The sequence below is a fragment of the Corvus kubaryi genome, unplaced genomic scaffold, assembly GCF_017639235.1.
Source record: "Corvus kubaryi isolate FWS band 111438036 unplaced genomic scaffold, C.kubaryi_AGA036_p1.0 37300, whole genome shotgun sequence".
Lineage (NCBI taxonomy): Eukaryota > Metazoa > Chordata > Aves > Passeriformes > Corvidae > Corvus > Corvus kubaryi.
The window spans coordinates 12,716,185-12,736,781 of record NW_024581093.1 but is presented as its reverse complement, the minus strand read 5'-3'; the positions used below and the strand labels follow the sequence as shown (position 1 = coordinate 12,736,781).

Below are 20,597 nucleotides of genomic sequence, written 5' to 3'. Positions count from 1 at the left end.
AATGTCCTGTCTATATAGGAAAAAATTGCTTGTTTCTGGTTGGTGGGAAGAGAAAGTCACGTTTCTTGCTTTGCCAGATCCCCTGGCAAAGACCCACTCTCTCCCTAGGGTGCTTTCAAGGCCACCTGCTTCCACCACAGCTTTCTCGAAGAAACTGGAAGCCATCAGGAGAAGTAACATGACGATATGTGGGAAAGAGCTGACAGAAGAGACCTGCAGAATACAAAGGGAACTGTTTCAGGAGAGCCTCCACCAGTGAAGGAGAAAATATGGCCTTGCATGTTTGAGAGGTACAAACATGTTTTTCAAAAGTACTGATTAGCACCAATCTAAATGCAGAAATTAACTTACAATTTTGTCACATCCAACAGCATTAACTTCGGTCCTGTGACGGTAACAAATTCCATATGCAGGAACATAAAGAGATAGAAACCTGTAGAAAGCAGGTCAGAGCACCAAAGAGACTGCATTGGCAGCTCCCTCTGTCCCTTCCTAACACAGCACATCTCATTCCAGCAACAGAAGCAACACCAGCCTGATCATATCCTTAAGTCAGAACTTCCCTTTTGTCACTGTGACTTTAACAACTCACCATGCAAACATATTCTCTGTCCTTAAGATCCACTCATCTGTCCTTACTACTGGTTTCTGTGACAGACTACAGCTCTGGGAAGCAGAAGTTTAATGATGCAGAGAAGTAGGTCTTGTGTTTGTAATTTCTCATTTACTGGAATAAAGACAAATGTGTATTAATGGCTTAAGCACATTTCCACACCATCTCTCTCACCCAGTGTTAATAAGGATGCAAATTATTCCTTAGGAGTTAAGAAAGAAAAACCACTTTCCATGTTTCCTGCTTTTATTCACACAGTTTGCATGTGATCAGTGCCTTGTGGCTTAACTTGAAGCTATCACGGCTCCTTCTGTTAATCATTAACTAATAAATAGCCAGTATTTGATACTCCAGCTTTATTAATAAACATCTTGGCCTCCACCCAGAGATCAGTTCTGCAGCAGAACCTCATTAGACAATTCTCACTACTCAATGTGATACTGAAAAAGCACCAGTAATACTGAAGAAAAAGACATTTAGTTGCACTCTCCCTCCTAGAAAAGAGCAAATGAAAGGTGACAAAACCCCAGGGTGTCAGATTTTATTAATGTAATTACCTCCTAGCTCAGGAGTTTACATAGCTTGAGGCTTTGGGTTTTTTTCTCGGTATAACAAAGCCCCCACATAGTTACTAAAGGAAGAGTTTTGGCTCCAATTGCACTATACCACTTTAAGAAAGATTACTTTGTTGAATGTCTTCTGCAGAACTATTTCTATCAAAACAGCTCATTTTTGCACACTCAGGTAGACTTTGCTTTGGTATTTACAGTCAGCAATCCAAACACAATACCAATAAGAACTACGCTTTTCAAACACAGACATAAAAAGCTATGGGGAATAAAAGGAGTCACCACATCCTCGTGTTTTGGAAATACCCGTCACAAGATGCCAACTGCAGATCTACATTTCTGGTGTCTCCTTCTCTCCCTCTCCAGTAAATAATGGGCCAAGAAAGAGTATGGGACAAGAACACACCAGCCGGACAAGGCAGACATTCAGCAAGTAATTGTTACAAAACAAGTGCTTGGCTCTCAAACTTCAGGAGTCTGACCCCCCCGAAGTATATGATTTTTAAAAAACAGCTCTATGTAGCAAGAAATTATTTTCTAGAGATAATTCATAAATAATATGAACTTGTCTAACAAAATAATCCCCCCACATTAAACCACTTTAACTTTCTTCCTACCAGAATTATATCACACCTATTAAAAAATGTAAAACTGAAGTCATACCTAGCATGAATACCAGATTTGTAAGAGGATTAAAACCAACACACCCTGAGTATCACAAATACACTTAATTCTCAGTTCAATAAAATATTGGAATATCAATTTATTAAAAAGTTATGTGAACTGTACATATGTAAACTGCAATATAGTTGAAAAATCTGAAATATATAATTTTAAAGGAAAATCATTTATTTCTGAAAATATTTAAAATATTGCATTTCTGGCAGCGAATTCAAAAGAAGTGCTCTGGAATGGGTGCAGTCTCTCTGTGCATTTGTCTAGCATTTGTCTTCAAGGCGTAAAACATATCTGCTTTCTGATTTTTCACAGCACAATCTTGTGACCACTTTCTTTCTGACTTGTAGAGACAGAATTTGATTTCCAAGACCAGGAGTAGAATTTTAACAGGAAATGCTGTGGTCGTTGTTGGTGCAGACAACACACTTTCCGAGAGTCCACGGCACCTTGGAAATCTGCTAGCCATCCTGCATAAAACTGCACCAGATTGTGCTCACAAGTTACAGAATAAGTCTTTGATTGATAATTTTTCTGTTTATTTCCGCCAAGGCCACAGAAAATACGAAGGCCTTTTCATCTGAAAGGTTAGCATACATGTCAACTTCTTTTTCTTGTTTCTCTGTAGAAGAAAAAAAAGTCACTATTAGAAGCTTTTACCATTATTTGACGTTAATGCAAGTTACACAGAAATTAATAAATCATGTGAAGTAGTGGAATAGAAGTTAGACAATCAACTCCTATGCACAAAGGGAGTGAGAAAGAGGAGGAAGTAATGGACGCACACAAAGGTGCTGGAAGAGCCACAGAATGAGTCAGCCAACCATGAATTAATTTCTTTTCTTTAACGATGAAGGAAGAATGAGTCGCTAACATAAAGATAAACACGTATTCAAGTGTTCCTTCAGGTTTTTTTGGTTTTAGTGGTTTGGGTTTTTTTCTTTCACATGAACACCTTCCATCCAAGAAACAAAGTTATTTTACAATATCCTCAATAAACACAACATTTGCCCCCTTACTTTACAACTACATGAAAGAAACCTGAGAGTTTAATGGCAGTGTCAAAGGCCAAAGAGCAGATACTTGGACGAAGTCAGGCTCCAAATTTATCATCATGCACATTTCTGTACTTTCTACACTACAGACTTTCCATCTTATCCCAGCTGTAGAACAATGCTAACACCGCACTGAGCAAGTAAAAGCCCGTGAGTTCCCTCTGCTGATGTTGGCTTGCTTCAATGCCACAGACACACAACAGGAAGCCATCAAAAAGTTTACATACTGCAGTGCTCAAATAAACTACGTTGCACTACAAAAATTCATAAAATAGTACAATTTGAGAAATGCCACTTTCATAAATACCACCTCCTCCAGATCATGAGTAGTTCTATCCCAGTTTAGCTAGCCACAAGTTGCTGACACACATTGTTAAGAAAATAAAGCCAACAAAGAAACAGTTTTGTCAACAGAATACCAGACTTGCAAACACAAGGAAGAGAGAAGTATGTTCAGAGCTTTCAGCTGCGGAACTCCATCTCCAATCCAGGTTCCACAGTGGCCTGGACTCATTACCCCCCTGTCTCACTAACACAGAGTCACACATGTTCACTCGGGCAACTGCTCCACCAAGACACCTAAACTAGCATGGGAAAGCCAAAGAAAAGGCAGTGCCGGAAAATAATGGAAAGCACCATGAGGAAAAAAGACACCAGCATCTCCTATCTCCACCTACCCACACAGCCTTCAATGCTCACATTCATAACAATGGTTTTAGAGTAGGCAACATTTGTGTTACAGCTATGGAGAGAATTCGAGCAGACTGCCTTCCACAAGTGCTTGTACTAATCAACTATGTGGTAAAACCTCAAAAATCCTTTGCCACTGTGTTCTGACATAATACTGATACAGAAATAGCAGAAACCAGCTTTTTGCTGACTTCCTGGCTATGCAAGACAATATCCTCTAGTGTACTGAGTTTGAAATGAGTTTGAAACCGAATTTCGCTGCAAGTCCTACCCCACAGTTTAAGACAAATCAGTTTCTGTATGTACACTCTGGGTTGCTCCACTTCCTCCCTCTCACCATTTAAAAATTAACAGTGCAGGGAGTTTTCAGAGCACAGACACTACACACACTGTTTATTCCACATTAACCTCTTCTATTTTCATATCTAAGCCCCACCCCTTGTTTCATGCTTCCTGATCCAAACGAATCCAGCCACAACTTGAATATATCAGCACCCAGCAAAATTAAAAATACTCCCCCTGTACCACGCCCTGGTTGCTGTTAACAGACTGTGGACTTCTCAGTTTCCCTTCCTCCCTGTCCTCTCAGATCAGCCTTATCCTGAGAGACTTCAGTTTACTCAAATCTTGGTATCAGGGATTAACAGGTGTGCAAGCTTCATGCACTCTCAGGACAATTGTAGTTCTCATCAGTAACAAGTGAAGAGCTCACAGCTGCATAACATTTTATCACACACTAGTCATAGGATACCACAACTTAGACACACACTCTGAAAACTTTCCACTTTAGTCTTATCTGAGAGGAGTTCTGACTCATTTTTCTATTATGAGCAAAAGAAAAATGGTATTGTGTTTCTGTAAGATAGTAAGACATTGAATACTAAGGGGTTTGTTATACAACTGAGAGGCTATTTAGGCAAAAATAGTTTTTCTGGAGCACATCTCTTGCACCCCCAGATCTCCTGCAACCCACTTATACCACAGCCCTTAGAACAGTGACTATGTGTAAATCACATATGGACCTCCCCCTTCACAAATTTTGTATGGATTCATTTTTCAAGATAGCAAGTTACTTCAAATATGCACACTGGGCAAGCAAATGTTCGAGTAATCCAGCTGAAAATTACTGGAAAAAGAAAACTTGCATCAAGAAAATGTATTCATCTTAAGTTTTATCAGGATACTGAAATGTATGTATATACCTTTATGAAGATTTGTCTTGCTAAGTAACAAGTCTGCTTCAGCAAGTCTACAGACTACACTTACTGAGACTTGCTTGCTGGTAACCTCTTTCAGAATAACCAAGACCACTTCCTCCAGCATACAAGTGTTTTTGTTTGCTTTAATACAATCAGGGGTATTACCCAGATAACAAGGCAGTCTGGGAACCAATCTAGCTGTGTGTCACAGTCCCATACAGTAAAACAAAGAACACACCCCCACAACAAAATCAGAGTCAAATTATTATGGAGTGTTTGTATTTTCAAAATACATCGTAGTACATCTGACAAAGAAATTGAGTGACAATTTTGACAAGCCAAGCCTAAAGGAAGAAGTTCCTACATCCCAGGGTCATCACATGGCTCTGAAACGTATGACAGGATGATTTTCTGGTCCCAGTACTGCCATATCCCCTCAATCTACATCTGCTTCCTCTTTCCTCCCCCTCCATTCCTTCTTGCTAAATCTGCAATAGCAGGGAAAACAGCTTGTTTAAAAAAGCCTTTTTGATTATTCTATTCTTCTTAATTGCTGCAGCTCTTTGCTCTAATATGAGCCAGTCACAAAGGACACAAAAGAACCACTCAAAGGCACAGACATAACTGGGAACAAGCACACTGTGTATGGAGGAGCATGACAAGCAAAGCTACAGATGTCATGAGGGTCTTCAGGAAGGAAATTTTCAGAGCTAGATGGTCTTCAAATGTACAGATAATCTGTTCTTACATGTTATTACAACTGAGGTGTTTTCTGTCTGCCTGTTTTTCCATTTACAAATACATTAGGAACCAACTATTTAAACACCCATGCAAGCAGTGGCTTCTTTTCAAGTCTTTGGGGCAAAAGGACAGCACAACCTCTGTGGCAAGTAACATGTACCCAAAATATCCTAGAGACATACAACAGGCAAGGAAATAAGATACTTAAAGTCTAACACACTAAGCTGACATCTTGCACTCCAGAGCTGGCTTTCAACACTAGACACGCTGCTACAAGGACTAGCAACCACTCACACAAAAACCACCTTAACTCTAGTAGAATTACAGTTGCTTAATATACACAACGCTATCAAGCAGCAGGTGTGGTAAAGGAATAATATTTCTACAATTCCCACTAATTACTCCACACATAGTAGTATCAATTTTGTATGCAACTTGAAAAGGGAGAGGTCAGTGTAAACCTATTTTAGTAACTACTTACAAAAGGATGAGTTCCCTGCTGAATTTGTTTTTATAGCCATGACAGCCTTATATATAATTTTTTTTTAATTCTGCCTGATAATTGCTATGGTGGTCTAAACACACTATAGTCTGACATAACCAGAACTCAGAAGTAAGAAAATATTGTAAGCCTACTTTCTCCTGAACAATAAGATGTGCTGTACTGGAGCAAAGACTATGACAAACAGGTGTGAGGCCAATCCCTGCACCAGCTCTGCACAAGAGGCTGAGGAAGAAACAGCCATCACAAGATCAAGTAAAGGAGATGGTAAAAACAGCACAAGAAGAGGAAGGCAACCTTATCAAGTGAGATTCAACTTTAAAAAAACACCAAGAAGAGGCACACCACGCACACTCTTATGCAAAGATCCCACTATATCCATATCTCTACCTGAGTTTTCTACCTCAAAGCATTGGTGTATGCTCACACTTCAGAGTCTGCAGCAAGAGGTTAGAAACATTCAGCCTAGTTTTGGATAGGAAAATATGTTCTCTAAATATCCCTCCTGCTGTCAAACTCTTGCTTTTTGGAAACTATAAAACATGTCTAAAGAGAATTAATCTTTTCCTTTGGTTGCTTAGGTTGCTTTGGTCTTTGTCAGGGGACAGAAAGGAACATTCACTTTTATAGGGCAACCCAAGCTTGCTGGAATTTTAAAACCAATGCTGTTTGTGAACTAGACTGGAAATTAAATGCCTAGATAGGATCCTAAAGCTACCAGACAAAGTCCAGCTTGGGTCAGTAACGAATAGGGAAGCTATACACATCATTGAATTCTGTGCAATAGTGAAGAGATTAGGTACTACAAGTACATTTCTATTACAGTAAAACAATTGCCATCTGGACAATATACAGAAATGAAATTCCACCTCCTCTTCCCACATTGAAAACACTTAAAAACCTCCAACAAATCCAAATTTATACTTGGTTTTTACATTAAAGAAACATTAAGGAAGTTTTACATTAAACAGCAGAGATAACAAAATTGGTTTTGAAAAGTCAGAAATTAAAGGAATTTTCAACATGGATCAACACCCTTTTTTTTGTAAGGTGGAAGGGAAAAAATAATTGCATTTCTGAGGTATGCCCTAACATATACTTCAAGGCTTCAGGAGTTTTTACGAACAGTATCTTTTGAATATTTGTATGAAGTCTTGTTATTCCCCTTTTATCTGTCTTCCTTTTTAAGTCCATGCTAAGTTTTGGATTCATAATTCACATCTAAAATTACTATCTCCAAAAACACAGCTAGAAAATGCAATGTCAATAGGCTCTTAAAACAAGAGGAACCCTAAGCGACAGTCACACTCTTGAGTGGTTCTAGAATTACTCTAGTCATGTAACAGCCTCTTTAGTGTATAATGATTAAAAACAGCAGGTCACCAAGGAACCCTATATAGGCAAGGAGGCATTCTTTCCTCTAGAAACACAGGACCAAAATTCAGGTCATAGTAGTGATTCAAGATGCCTTTTTTACTTTGACCCTCCAAAAGGTTTCAAGAAACTTTTAAAGTAATCCAGTTATCCTAATCCCCTTTCTGACAACAGATACCATTATATGGTTTGTCCTTGTGATATAGAGCAGGAGCACCTCAACAAAAAAAAAAAAAAAAAACAAACCAACACAAAATAAAAAACCTACTTATCCAATGGCTTTTAACCTACATGTTGAAACTTGATACAGTGGCTAAAAATACAGATTTAGATCTTTGTAGTTAGTTTTATCAGACACTGAAACATAAAACCAGAGGTCTCTACAGATGCAAAACAGTTCCTTCCCCACATTAAGGTATCAGGTACTGGCTGAACTAGTCTAGTTAAATGGTTTGAATGGTATAAAGGTTTACTGATTTTAAAAAGATACAAATAGAAAATCCAACAAACATTTCTCCAGCATTCATACCTCTTTCCTCCTCGTGCTTTTTGGCTGAGGCACTCTTAGGTCTTCCTCTTCCTCGTCTGCTATGATCTGAATGGCTGTTAGACCTGGATCTTTTTCGGTTTTCTAAATCTTTATTTACTGCAGAATTTATCTTCTCTCGCTTAACTCTCTCTGTCCGCCTCCTTTTGGCCTCACTCTTGTTTTCTGTGCAAATGAACAGAAATGGCATGATCCAGGGTTGTTTTCACCTTTGTTCTTAATTTATTCTTAATGCTTACCCCACAAATTAACTTTTTCCTTTAAAGTGGTCAGATGCCTATACCTTTACAGAACAATTGCATCTGCATGATATCCATGCAGAAATTAAGGTGTCAGATCCAGAAGGACGCTTCACTTCTTAGTTACAAGGATCAAGCCTTTAATTACTTCAAATGCATTTTGCAGCATGAGATGTTTGCTGGTACACAAGAAGCTGTTTCCCAAATAAGATGGGAACACAAACTGCACACATCACAGCCTTTAAGACAGCCCATTGTATCTGTTCCACTAGGAAAAGTTTATCATACAGCAAACACTACAGCACCTGGGCTTCTTTTGACACTAACAATGAAATCATTGCTGCTGCTCAGACAAATCAAATGGTGAGTCAACGGTGCTGCCAGTAAATGCCACAAAACACAGTGTACGTGTCCCACCACACCCAGCCTATGACAAGGCCTTCTCATGGTCAATGCAGAACAGGTGTATTGTTTTCCTAAACACCAAAGTCATTAAAAGAAAAGAGTATTTACATGAGTTTTATCTGAAGTTAAGTATGAATTAATGAGCTTGGGTGCCAAAAATAGTACAGTCACCACAGCACACTCATGGATTAGCTGCACATTTGCAAGGCTGCAGCACCACTCTGCAGTAGCCATACTGCTGAAAATACAGAAACAACATTTTCTAGAATTTGTGGTTACCTTAGGAGCACAATATAGACATACACAGTCTCCTACTGTATCTCTCTGGGGAACTGATTTCTTCTGGCTGCAGCTGTCCCATTAATCTTGTACAAGCTGGACAGCAAGGTCCAGTCACTAATGCTAATACAGAACCTGCATTTCACAGTGTCACAGCCAGGGTGAGGTAGAAGGGGGAAACCTCTGCAGACCAACCTGTCCAACCCCTACTCACACAAGGACACCAAGAGCCAGTTGCCCAGGACCACATCCAGAAGGCTTTTGAGTACCTCCAAGGATGGAGACTCCACAACCTCTTGGACAACCTGTGCCAGTGCTTGGTCACACTCACAGTAAAAAGCACTTTCTAGAGCTGCTTTCCAGCAGGATGGCCCCCAGCATATATTCATTTTGCCTCAACTGGTGCATTTCCTCTGTACAAAGTTGAATTATACAACCAGATTATGGCCTCCAGCTTTATTTGGTAACTACTTTACCAAAAAAGGGGGAAGAGGAAAGAAAATTGACCAACACTTCCAACCTACCACAGACATTTCTTAACCTCCTCTACCTTGAAAGTTGTCAGCACAATGTCACCTAATTCCTACGAGTGGTAATCTACAACTATCCTTCCAAACATTGATACAAAACATCAAATAGCTGACTTCCATTTTGTAGGTCTGATACATGATTTTAAAAAGTAGATATTATAGATCAGATATTTGTTGGGTTTGGGTCAGGGTTTTTTTTGGTTGTTTGTTTTTTTGTTTTTTGGTTGGGTTTTGTGGGGGTTTTCTTGTTGTCTTTTTTTGTTTGTTTTGGGTTTTTTAAAATATATATATCTTCCCTGTCAGGCTCTTGTTCTGACTAATTCCTACTACTGGAGAAAGTGATAAAAACGAACACAAAGAGAATGCTATTCATGCCACAATGCACATTCAACTGACTTCTTACTGAGTCCATCAACAAAAGACACACAAGTTAGGCACAAAAAAAGCACTATTTAATTTAATCATGGAGAGAGAAGCAAGACCCACCCAGTTTTAGATTAAACATTATGACTGATTTTTTATTTTCTGAAAACCCAGCTTCAATCAGCATGTACTCTGAAATCAGATCCTTTTGGGACCTCTACACATTTAGTTTCAAAACAGGATTAACACAAACCATTCTCTAAGGGGTTATTTTGCATAGTGATCAATGTGTGCCCCTAGAACATACACAGAATAAATGCCAACATCACAAGTACAAAGGAAGATTGAAAATACCAGCTTTCCCCCTCCTCAAGATTCAAGAAAAATTAACATATTCGAAGTCTACCATGCACAAATTTATGGGAAAGTGAACTGACAACAGTCAATTTACACAGAGAAGTAAAACACTATCTTCTGCCTCCAGGAAAGAACTGTTGCCCCCCCTTCTCCCCCACTCTGTAAGTATTACCTGTGATGGGTGGTGATCTCTCAGCACGTTTAGCATGCAAGAGTTTTCGACTGATAAATATGTAGCCACAGGGACATGACTTACATGCAACAGGAACCTGGGAAAACAAAAGACAGATTTTTCAGATAATTGCAAATTATGACAAAACTCCTGTCCCATGAAGAAAAAACACACTTAGTAACTCACATTTTGTCCTCAGAGATAACTCTTCAAACTCAGTCTGTACTGCAAACTATGGCCTGTACTGTTACTGTATTTAAACATAGTAAAACCAGAGTTGGCTGTAAATCACTCACCAAGCTTTTTCTTTATGCAGTTGTTAAAAATCAAGCTTGAAATGTACAGCTGTTGTGATTGCTTTGCACTACTTTTCCCCAGACTGGCAGGAAGGGGGTGGGGGAAAGTAGAGAGCATTAAAGGAAGGTTGAATTAAAATAGAATTACGATTTCTCTTCAGAGCTCTCAAATATCAGCAGTCAAATCAGTCAGACATTTCCAGTTTTGCTTCCTCTATTTACTTGGAAAAAAAAAAAATTATGAGTTAAACCCTACGTTGTGAATGCATTCACTTTCAGAAGCATTTGAAAGCAGCTCCTTTAGAGAGCAGGAGAAGCTTTAGAGGCACAATAGAGCCTGAAGCAAAACAGATGCATTTGTAGCACACTGCCACAGCGCTGCAGATAAGGCCGGGTGGGTACAGAAGAACCTCGTTAATTCAAAATGCAAATAACTCAGCCCAGCCAGACAAGAACTGACTGCAGGCCCAGGAGTTTCAGAGAATACAGTGCCTCTGATCAGCTAAGCAGACAGCAGCAGCATGCTCCCCCAGAAAATGACAATGTAAAACAAGAAATCCCACTTTTAGTATGAAAAATAACAAAAATCCACTTAGCAATTTTAAAAAAGCAACACTGATAAACTACAAACGTCATTACCTTAGTACCAAGATCTTTTGAGATCTTTTAGAGTATTAAGGAATACACCATGTTGCTTTGATTAGGTTTAAGACTGAAAACACAAATCAAAGCAAGTTTAGGCAGAGATCTGGAAGAGATTAAATAACACACATTAAAGTGGAGTCATGCTGAAGCATGACAGTGGGGGGAAAAAAAGGCAGGAGGTAATTTCACAAATGCAATTCTTTAAGACAGGTCACTACAAGTTTGCCAATGTCCACTGAAACAAACAGGAGCACAGAACCACAACTGCCTCCTCAATTTAACCAGACATGGAGAAGCACCAAGTTCCAAAGTTCTACTGATTCAAAAAACCCTGCCAAATTTGTATGTGAATTTGTAAAGGGGAACTTAACTGCTACTCAGAATAAATAAATTATTTTGCTTTCTGTAGCACATCTGAACTCCTGCACTTCACCCTACAAAAAGCTTACAGATAGACTTTTTGATACAGGTTTTACAGAACTAGAGATTTTAATTCCCTTTATGGAGACACTGACATAATAAAAACAAGTCCAACAGAGGTTTATTGAACCTTAAAGGTCAGAATTTAGCAGACTCACGTGCACGCTTGTTTCCTTGTTCATACGTCAGTGTAACAGTACTAAAGTCCTACTATCCAGAAGATAATTTGTGTGTGTTCTTAAGGTGATAGAGAGTTCCAGCTAAATCCGTTTTTGAACACTTGGGTCTCTCCAATAATGACGTTTCCAGGCTTGTTGTAAAAAAAAACTTTGGCAAAGCCACCCCAGGGGATTGGAACAGAGTCAGTATTTTTCAACGAACTCAGCTGTGTTTAACAGAACAATACTGTTCTAGTGTTACAGGTTTAGCATGTAGGGAGGGGTGTGCACCATTTGAGGGTGGGGGTCTGGGGGAAGGGGTTTATCACTGAAACCTATCGGTTATCCTTTGAAGACCCACACTGGTAACATCCTGTAACATAATTAACGTAGTAAACACTATTTCACGCTGTTTAACGTTTTCCTAACAAAAAGGAAATTTTCTCATACAAGACATTTTACCTGATGCTAAATTAAGAAGTGATAATTATTTCCTCAGATTGACTGCAAGTACTTCAAGCTCTCTAGTTTAACGGGGCTATGCTTTGGTTGCTAAAATATTGAAATATGGCATTTTATCTAAATTACAACAGAAAAATATTTTAAAGTCTAAGAAGTGTTACTCAATATTTCGCTCCAAAATTGTGGCTGTCTAAATATTTCCATGCATGCCACTTCTAGTGAAAAAAATCACTAACAAATACTAAGCCCTTGCTTAAGGAGGAATTTAAGAAACACCAGTACAGGACACAGTCACTTAAGAATTATATGAGAATTTCCTTACATTCTGCAAAGGATTCATTTGTACTGTAGGCTTTAGTTCCTTGCTCCCTCTCAAGTATTTGGCAGTGGAAAACAAGGTCCTATGAGCAATGTGTGCCAAGGCAGAACATATATGCACATTAAATCCATGTAAGCCACAGAAGAGTTGCTAACAGAAAATCTACATTGACAAAAACTAAAACACATGATATGCATGTAAGTGCAGAACAAAGTGAAAGTTTTCACGTCAGCTTAAAAAGCCTGCAATGTTTGCTTACTTATTGTTAGTAGTTTGACATTCACTACACTTATTAAAAAAATCCAAAACAAACAAAAACACCACCGCTCTCATATATGACTTCTCACTCATTTTCGTTTCTCCTTTCATCAACTGAATAACCAGAACTTGGCACACGATTTCTTTCTCAGAAATAGTATTTCAGTGACGTGCTTAACGTGCATTTGCAGTGGTTGATCTGTTGGTTAAAACATGAAAGGACGCCCACACACAGCTCAGCACTCCCAACTGTGCCAGGATGAGTAGGAACACTGTAAAAACTATGCAAGTCAGAACAAATAATGTGATTTTTTTAAAAGTTATGCAAGTAGAGAAAAATTATATGAGACTTCTAATTTTTTTTTAAGTATGGCTAAACCAGTGAATAGGGTTGACTTTCCAGGGTCACATAACAGAGCCGAGGTTCCCAGGAGCGCATGTGACAGGCGCTGCCCCTCGGCCGAGCCCCACAGCCGCCGCTGCAGCGCCGGGCCATTGTTCGGAGCTCCGCTGGAACGAACTCGCCTGCTTTTAATACTCACATCATTCCCAGTAAATGGAGACAAGCTCCTGACACGGCAGCGGTGCAAAGCAGCTGCCGCTCGTGTGAGTAGCTCCATTTTGTGCCCACAAGGAACCCGCAGTGGGACACCAACAGCTCACGCGGGCACTCGGGAACAGGGCACAAATTGCACCAGAGGTCTCGATTTCGCTGCTTCCGAACCACCCCATGAGAAAACAAAACCTCCGAGCCCCCTCCCGCCCATCCCTGGGCACATTAGTCATCCAAAGGGGAAACTGCATTATATAAATCCCCCAGTTCATTGTATTTTTAACAAATCGCACAGTTACTAAACAACACCAGCACATAAACAAGCGGTTCTGCAGCCTCGCAGAAACCTCTCAGCACAATACAACTACTCCACTACCCTGCCAGAGGGACGCGGTGTTCAACACACATTCCATGCAAAAGCTGCAAAGGCAACAACCATCTAGTTCACACAAACATCGACTCGCAGCCGCACGGAGCCGGTCTGCCCGCTCCGCCCTCCGCAGCCCAGCGCTCCGCCGGCAGCCGCTCACCTGCTGGTCGCACTCCGGGCAGGACTTGGTGGCCATCTTCACTTTCTTGGCCCTACTGGAGGACATGCTCGCTGCTGCCGTGGCTGGGCTGACACGGCCGCGGCCGGAGCACCGCCCGCCCCGGGAGGAGCCGGCGGGAAGAAGGAGGCGGAGTGAGGAGCCGCCGAGAGGAGCGGGAGGAAGGAGGCGGAGTGAGAAGCCGGCGAGCGGAGCGGGAGGGAAGGAGGCGGAGTGAGGAGCCGCCGAGAGGAGCGGGAGGAGCGAACAGGAGGAGGCGGCCAGAGCAGGAGGCGGCGGGAGGAGCCTGAGGAGCCCCGCGCGCCCCCGACAGAAGACAAGCCCCGCCCATCCCCGCGCGCGCGAGCGGCCGACCCCGCCCGCGCCGCCGGATTGGCTGCGCGCGGGTGGCGCTGGGGGCCCCCTGGCGGCCGCGCTGGGAACGGCCCGGGGGTTGAAGGGAGCCGCAATGATGAGGGGACCCCGAACGATGAGGGGAGCCGGAATGATGAGGGGAGCCGCAATGATGAGGGGACCCCGAATGATGAGGGGAGCCGGAATGATGAGGGGAGCCGGAATGATGAGGGGAGCCGGAATGTGGGAGCCCGGCATTGGCGGGAGCCTGACTGAAATGTCCGTGCCGTCAGGAAGCACCAAACACCATTTCTCTAGTCTCCATCTCAATTCAGAAAAAGACAAGCTGCAGCAGAGGGGAATGTTTATCACCTGCTGCACTGGTGCCTTTGGGAGCCTGGTGGTCCAAGAACAGGGTGTGTGGCCATGCCTCTGAGTGGGGTCACGCTCACAAATGGGATGTTTTCGAGTACAATGCCCTCAGACAGCAGTATGCTACTGCCAAACCACTATCAGGACCAGAGCAACAGGAGCAGCTATCTCAGCAGGGCCTGAATTTCTGACACATCGATGCATTTATGTCCTAGTGAATATCCCCCAGATTGTCATGCCAGCACTCTCCATCCTTACTTCCCATATAGTATGAGGAATAAAGAATCAAACATCGTTTGCAATGTCCTCTCCTGTGCCAGTACAACCTGTTTTTTTTGTCTTCCCCTTCCACCAGTCTCTGCCTTGAGCCTGGTTCCCACACAGGGCATGAGAACGTCCTGCTCTGTCCTTGTGAGCGCTGAGGCTCCCCATGTGTGTGGTGGTTTCTGGCTGTGTACACAGTTACTAGACTGGCTTATTTGCCCTTTTCCTTTCCTCCTCAGTATTTAAGTTATGACTCAGAGGGTGGATTTGTTTCCCTGTTCTCCCTGCATATTGGTTCCAGCCTATACCAGTCCAGTGGCGTAGGTCTTTCTCCAGAGATACACAAAGACAAGACAGGTTTATTTTCCATATAAACTCCGACTGCCGCCAAAATGCAGATGTGTTCTATGCAGGCACAACATCCAGATTTCACTCCTGAATCCACACCAAATCCATGCAACCAGGACCTTGAGTTTACATTTGGATTTTTAATTTTTTTTCCTTAACTGATAGGCCCCAGACATAGCAAAACATAGAAAGGTATTTGAGGAGGATTTAAAACAGCAGGGGGCTCTGCTGAGTATAGTAACAATATCTAGTAAATAAATCAATCAATATACAAGAGAGCTCACAGAGATCTGTGACAATACCCTGTTTTTCTTTATAGTCAGTAACAGCTGTTCAACAACTCCATACAAACAAAAATGTTTTCCTTATTGAATGCGAACAAGATAGTTCCCAGCTAGAAAACTGATTTACCAGACACGTATTTTTCATGTTACTCTAATTTTTTAACACGTTAGTTTTGAGTTCTGAAAGTCCAGGACTATTTCTTTTACACAATTTCAGAGGTTTAATCCAGCACTGAGATAAAAACAACAAATACCTTTTTAAGGGTACAGGTACCTTCTCTCTTAACAGAGTCAATGAGAGGCACTTTGCAAGACCAAGCCTCACTCAAAATGTGTTTTACACCAATTTAAAATAGAAAATAAAGAAAATTATGCGATTTCTCTATCCCATCAAAAGCTACACACGACTTTGTAAGTACCTGATGGCTTATTTTCTTGGCTGTTTTCACCACAGACTCCAGCTAAGCTGAACGGCCTGAGATGTTTCGCCCGTCACTGCCTGACACATCAACTGCCTGCACATCGCAGTATTTTGGTGTGCAATTATAATTTTACAAGGAAACAAAAAGTAGGAACAATTCACATATATAATCCACTTTAGAGTGGGAGAGAGATGCACTCCTGAGTTGTATTTCTGCTCACCACTCCAAGCAATTTGGAAGCATCCTACTCTCCTGCAGTGTCCCCTGGGACAGCTGACAGCCTTGGGCTCTGTCAGCCTCAAAGTGCTGACAAAATTTTGACAGCAAACTGAGAAATTAAATTCCTAAAGTGCTGTGCAACCTTGTGTCAAAAAGGTTATAAAACACATCCTGGTTAAGTTACAACTTCCTAATTAGGAAGCCATAATCAGCAGGGGTTTTATTCTTTCCACGGCCAAAGTACTATCTAGAGAATTCTTAAGTTATAGCTAAAATACAAGAATAGGATGTATGAGAGCAAAATTACAAATAATAGGAAGAGGTAGATGATAATATTTGCAATGTTACCATGAAGGCATTGAAGTTGTAATGTGATAATATTCAACTGGCAAGAAGAAAGTACTATATAAAAAATACATTGATTATACAAACAAGCTTTAATCCTATTTTATTACTCTGATTTTGGTAATTTTGATAATAACAATAGTTTGTAATACTTAATAATGTTACTGTGCTTCTCACCAGTAGATTTCAGGGCAGCTGTAATCTGAGTCCCCTCTGAGTCCTTTCATAAGGAATCAAAGTCGTGCCTAAAAAGTCCTTTGAGATTTCATTACTCTGAACTTGGGTAAGAACAACATTTAAGCAGCACAAATGTTGGCTTCGCTGTCCAAGTACAGCTAAATATTGAGTGTTTCCCAGCTACAAAGCAATTTTTAATACAAAATGTTGTTAAGCATTGATGCCTCTTGGTTTCAGAAAGTCCAGGCTTAGGCTGGCTCCTGCCTCCAGCTCAGCTGAGCATATTAAAGCTTGCCTGAGAATAAAGGGCCACTGCCCCAGATTTTTAAAAAAAGCTTTTCTTAAAATACCAATAACTTAAACTATTTAATGGCAGTAGCACCTACTGTTCCCCCAAAAAAGGCTTCCAGCATTTTATTCTCACGTATCAGGCCTTTTTTGTGGGAAACTTTTAAAATCCACATGGTGTTCAGAACCATTTGGTTTCTACAAAATAATTTATTTTCACCAAAAATCTTACATTTTCATAGAGCGTCTTTTCAATTGGTTCTTATGAAGAGAATTCAATAGACTATTTTAAACATTCCATCTGAATTTGGTTTTGGGGTAGGAGGTTGAGCTTTTATTTTGTTTTGTTTTTTGCTTATCATGAGATAATGAGAGTTGCTAAACGTTAAGATATGAAGTCACTTAACTGGCACTTTTGCAGTGGACTGCATTGAGCTTTGCACCAAATCTTAAAGATTTATGTTCAGTTTGAAGAACAGTAGGAACAGTAATTTCTCTGAAAATGCTGCTTGTACTCTGAACTGCTACCATGAGCAGTACTCCACAGGAAAAAAACATCCTCTCTACTCGTACAACACAGAATACAGAAAACCTTGCTCTTTTTGTCTATACAAATCTAGTTTTCATTATGTGGTTTCCATCTACTTAGTGTGCTCAAAGATTCCTAAATATCATTAACAATACTTTGGCATTTTAAGCTATTGAGAGCAGTTTTCTATCTAGTGTCTTTATTTCAATGAAACAGCAGCAGCAGAATGAATGCTCAGTTACCACATGTCATTATTGTAATCATGGGGTTTAAACCATGCAACTATTCATGGCAAAGCAGCTTGCTGAAGGTCTGTTAGAATGGAAACATGTGAGAGTAGCTGTTAGTCTGTTTATCACCTTTATTTCTCCAAGTCTCCATCTATCTTTCCATGTATTTATACATTTGCTGTTGTTCTCTAGCCGGGCACCATCAATATGAAATTCATTCTTTTAGCTTCTTATAACTGCAAAAAAACCAGCCTGTGTCTTTATGACTAAAGATGGAATGCAACATGGAGATCAAAGGATCTTGGTAAGCAGCACTCTCCACCTCCTATGTCTGGTTTGTCTGAAACTTGGGTTCATACGATTTGCACATTTGTTTAGGAACAACTTTGCCTCAACATTGCAAGTTCATCCTACACTATTTACTTTCAGGAAAGCATCTGTATTAAAATAACCTTTGGAGATACATTTACCATGTGTAAAGAGAGAAATAATTTTCTCTAACACCACTTCATATTGCATTTACCATGGAAAGGCTTTATTTCATCCTATTTGTTTCCTGTGTGCATTTCTAACCTTAAGAAATTAACCAGACTATTGAATTCCAGTTTTGCATATATTTATTCCAATGTTTTACTAAAACCATTTTGGCTTGTGCAAAGTGCATTTGCAGGTGTCAAGCCTCATTCCAAGGCTGCCCTGTGTTACACACTAACCAGCAGCCTTATAAAATTTGCAAGCAAGGTCTGAGGGCTTGCTTGGATTGTCACCAGTGCAGAAACAGAGATGTCAGGGGATCTGTACCTTTACTTGTGGGGGATCAATCAGAGACACGGGGGCAGTGCTAGCTGGACACTTTCTGCTACACCAGCTGTTTCTGGGGGATGGATTGGGGGTGGAACAGCAGTGTGTGGACCAGGAGCAAAGGTTAACTTGTGTTCTTCCCCCAGCAAAATTAGTGTTTCCAAATTACAATCCAAACTTTGCTTTTAATAATCTGGGTAGCATTTCAACCTTGATTTCTAAGGAATCATGAAATACACTTGAATTAAGATACCTGGGAAGGCTACTTGTATACACTGAATGTAAATATTAGAATTTAAAATTTGAACATTTCAGGTAATCTGATTAAAGCTTACTATAAAATCTAGGCTGGTTTTGTGGTAAATCCAACCTTGACATGTCTTACCACAGCTTGAAATATTTTCTTCTGAACCACTTTTTATCAAACCTAGAGAAAAGGCACCAAGACACTGTTTGTTAATTATCAATCAAACTGCCAGATTCAGAGAGCACTCAGCTTTCCAGGTACATGACTGATGACAACTTTAAAAGTAATGTGACAAAACATACAGGCTCCAAAACCTGACATTTCAAAAGTTAAAAAAGTTTAAAATATGGGAAAAAAAAAATCAGATACAATGTCCTGCAACAGTTACTGCAGCTTCAAGTAAACAAAAATGGACTTCTTGGAACTTGAATTTCTAACAGAGCACTCTATTGGGTCATTCTGTGGGCAGAATTTTGGAGGGAGGACAAGCAGGGTCAGAAACACTCCACATGGCCTTCACAAACTGAACAGTAAACAAGAAAAAGCTCTTAGTACAATCAGTACAATGACTGGAAACAAAAACAAATGAGTTTTCTGCACTACCTCAAGAATGTTCCTTCAGCACAAAAAACCATCCCATCTCTGTTATTTTGTTAACTATGAATTGACTAAAATCCTCAAGCAGCAATTATTTTTAAATTAGCACAGAGCAAGTGCTGAGAAATATTGCACTTGAAATAGAATAAGGACTGGAGCAAATTACTAGTGAAACTAAACACTCTGGCAAGCAGAAGCTTGTTAGAAAGAAGAAATAGTAAAGACAAAAAAAGGCTCAAGACATAATTGTATGTAATGAAATAAAATCAAACACAGCAAAAGCAGCTTCCTTGCTCTTCATCAGCCGAGGAAAATACCAAAACAGAACAGAACCCAAGTCTCAAACCATCTAATTTAGGCACCTAAACTTAGGAAGCTGGTTTGCCATAGTCTCTCTAAGTGACGAAAAAGAAAGTAAAAAGAAGCTTCTACAAAAACAATTCACAAATAAGGTTGATTTACAGCCCAGGCTCTTACTCAGGGAGGTAACATTAGGTCATAGGAATATTCCTGACTGAATGATCCCTTATTCCACTCTCTGAGCACAAACAAGGAGGCTCTTCTGGGCACGCAGGACGGGTAAAAAGGGCCTTCTCGTCCCCACGGGCAGCAAGAAGGAGAGAGCATTTACCTCTCTCTTCCCTGAATTCTGCTGCTGTTGTATTTCATGGCAGACCTCCAGTGATTTGCTATGAAAGCTGAACTGAACCCGAGAGATAAAAACATTTTCATCATCTGGAAACAATGAGGAAACTGTGAAAGAGGACCGGCTTGTTCCTGCGGGAGGGAAGGATCAGGAGCAAATGCTCCCCTGGCAGAGTGACAGGGTGAGGGACGAGGCTCTGGCGCTCGTTCAGCCTCGCTGTCTGCCCGACTCTAGAGCCGCTCTCCAGCAGCCCCGCAACAGGTGACCCACCCGCAGACCCCACCGCGCACCCCGCGCCGCATTCCCAGAGCCACGCCAGGCTGCGAAACCAGCGCAGGCGGCCTTTTCCCCACGGACAGAGGAGAGTCGGCGTGGGGAACGCCGCACTTCCCACACCCAGAGCAGAAAAGCACACTCAGACAAAGGGAGCGCTCTGTGCGCGGGCAGGCGGCGGCACCGCGGGCTCTGAGCGGCAGCGACGCCTCCGTGGCACCGAGAACACTTGGCTTTGCCGTTCCCTTAGGAA

At 41.0% G+C, this 20,597-nt stretch overlaps 1 protein-coding gene across 2 annotated transcripts; it reads right to left on the bottom strand.

Annotated features, from left to right (window-relative positions):
* Window positions 1-1,920: 1,920 nt before the first annotated feature.
* CUNH16orf87 (chromosome unknown C16orf87 homolog) lies at window positions 1,921-14,139 on the bottom strand. Of its 2 annotated transcripts, none has more exons than XM_042027566.1 (4): window positions 13,952-14,139; window positions 10,311-10,407; window positions 7,948-8,130; window positions 1,921-2,479 (listed from the first exon to the last, which is right to left on the bottom strand). In XM_042027566.1, the coding sequence occupies exons 1-4, from the start codon at window positions 14,015-14,017 to the stop codon at window positions 2,361-2,363; spliced, it is 465 nt and encodes a 154-aa protein (XP_041883500.1). In that variant the 5' UTR covers window positions 14,018-14,139; the 3' UTR covers window positions 1,921-2,360. The 2 variants fall into 2 exon arrangements, with proteins under 2 accessions (XP_041883500.1, XP_041883501.1); XM_042027567.1 differs by lacking the exon at window positions 13,952-14,139 and adding an exon at window positions 12,935-13,134.
* Window positions 14,140-20,597: the final 6,458 nt, after the last annotated feature.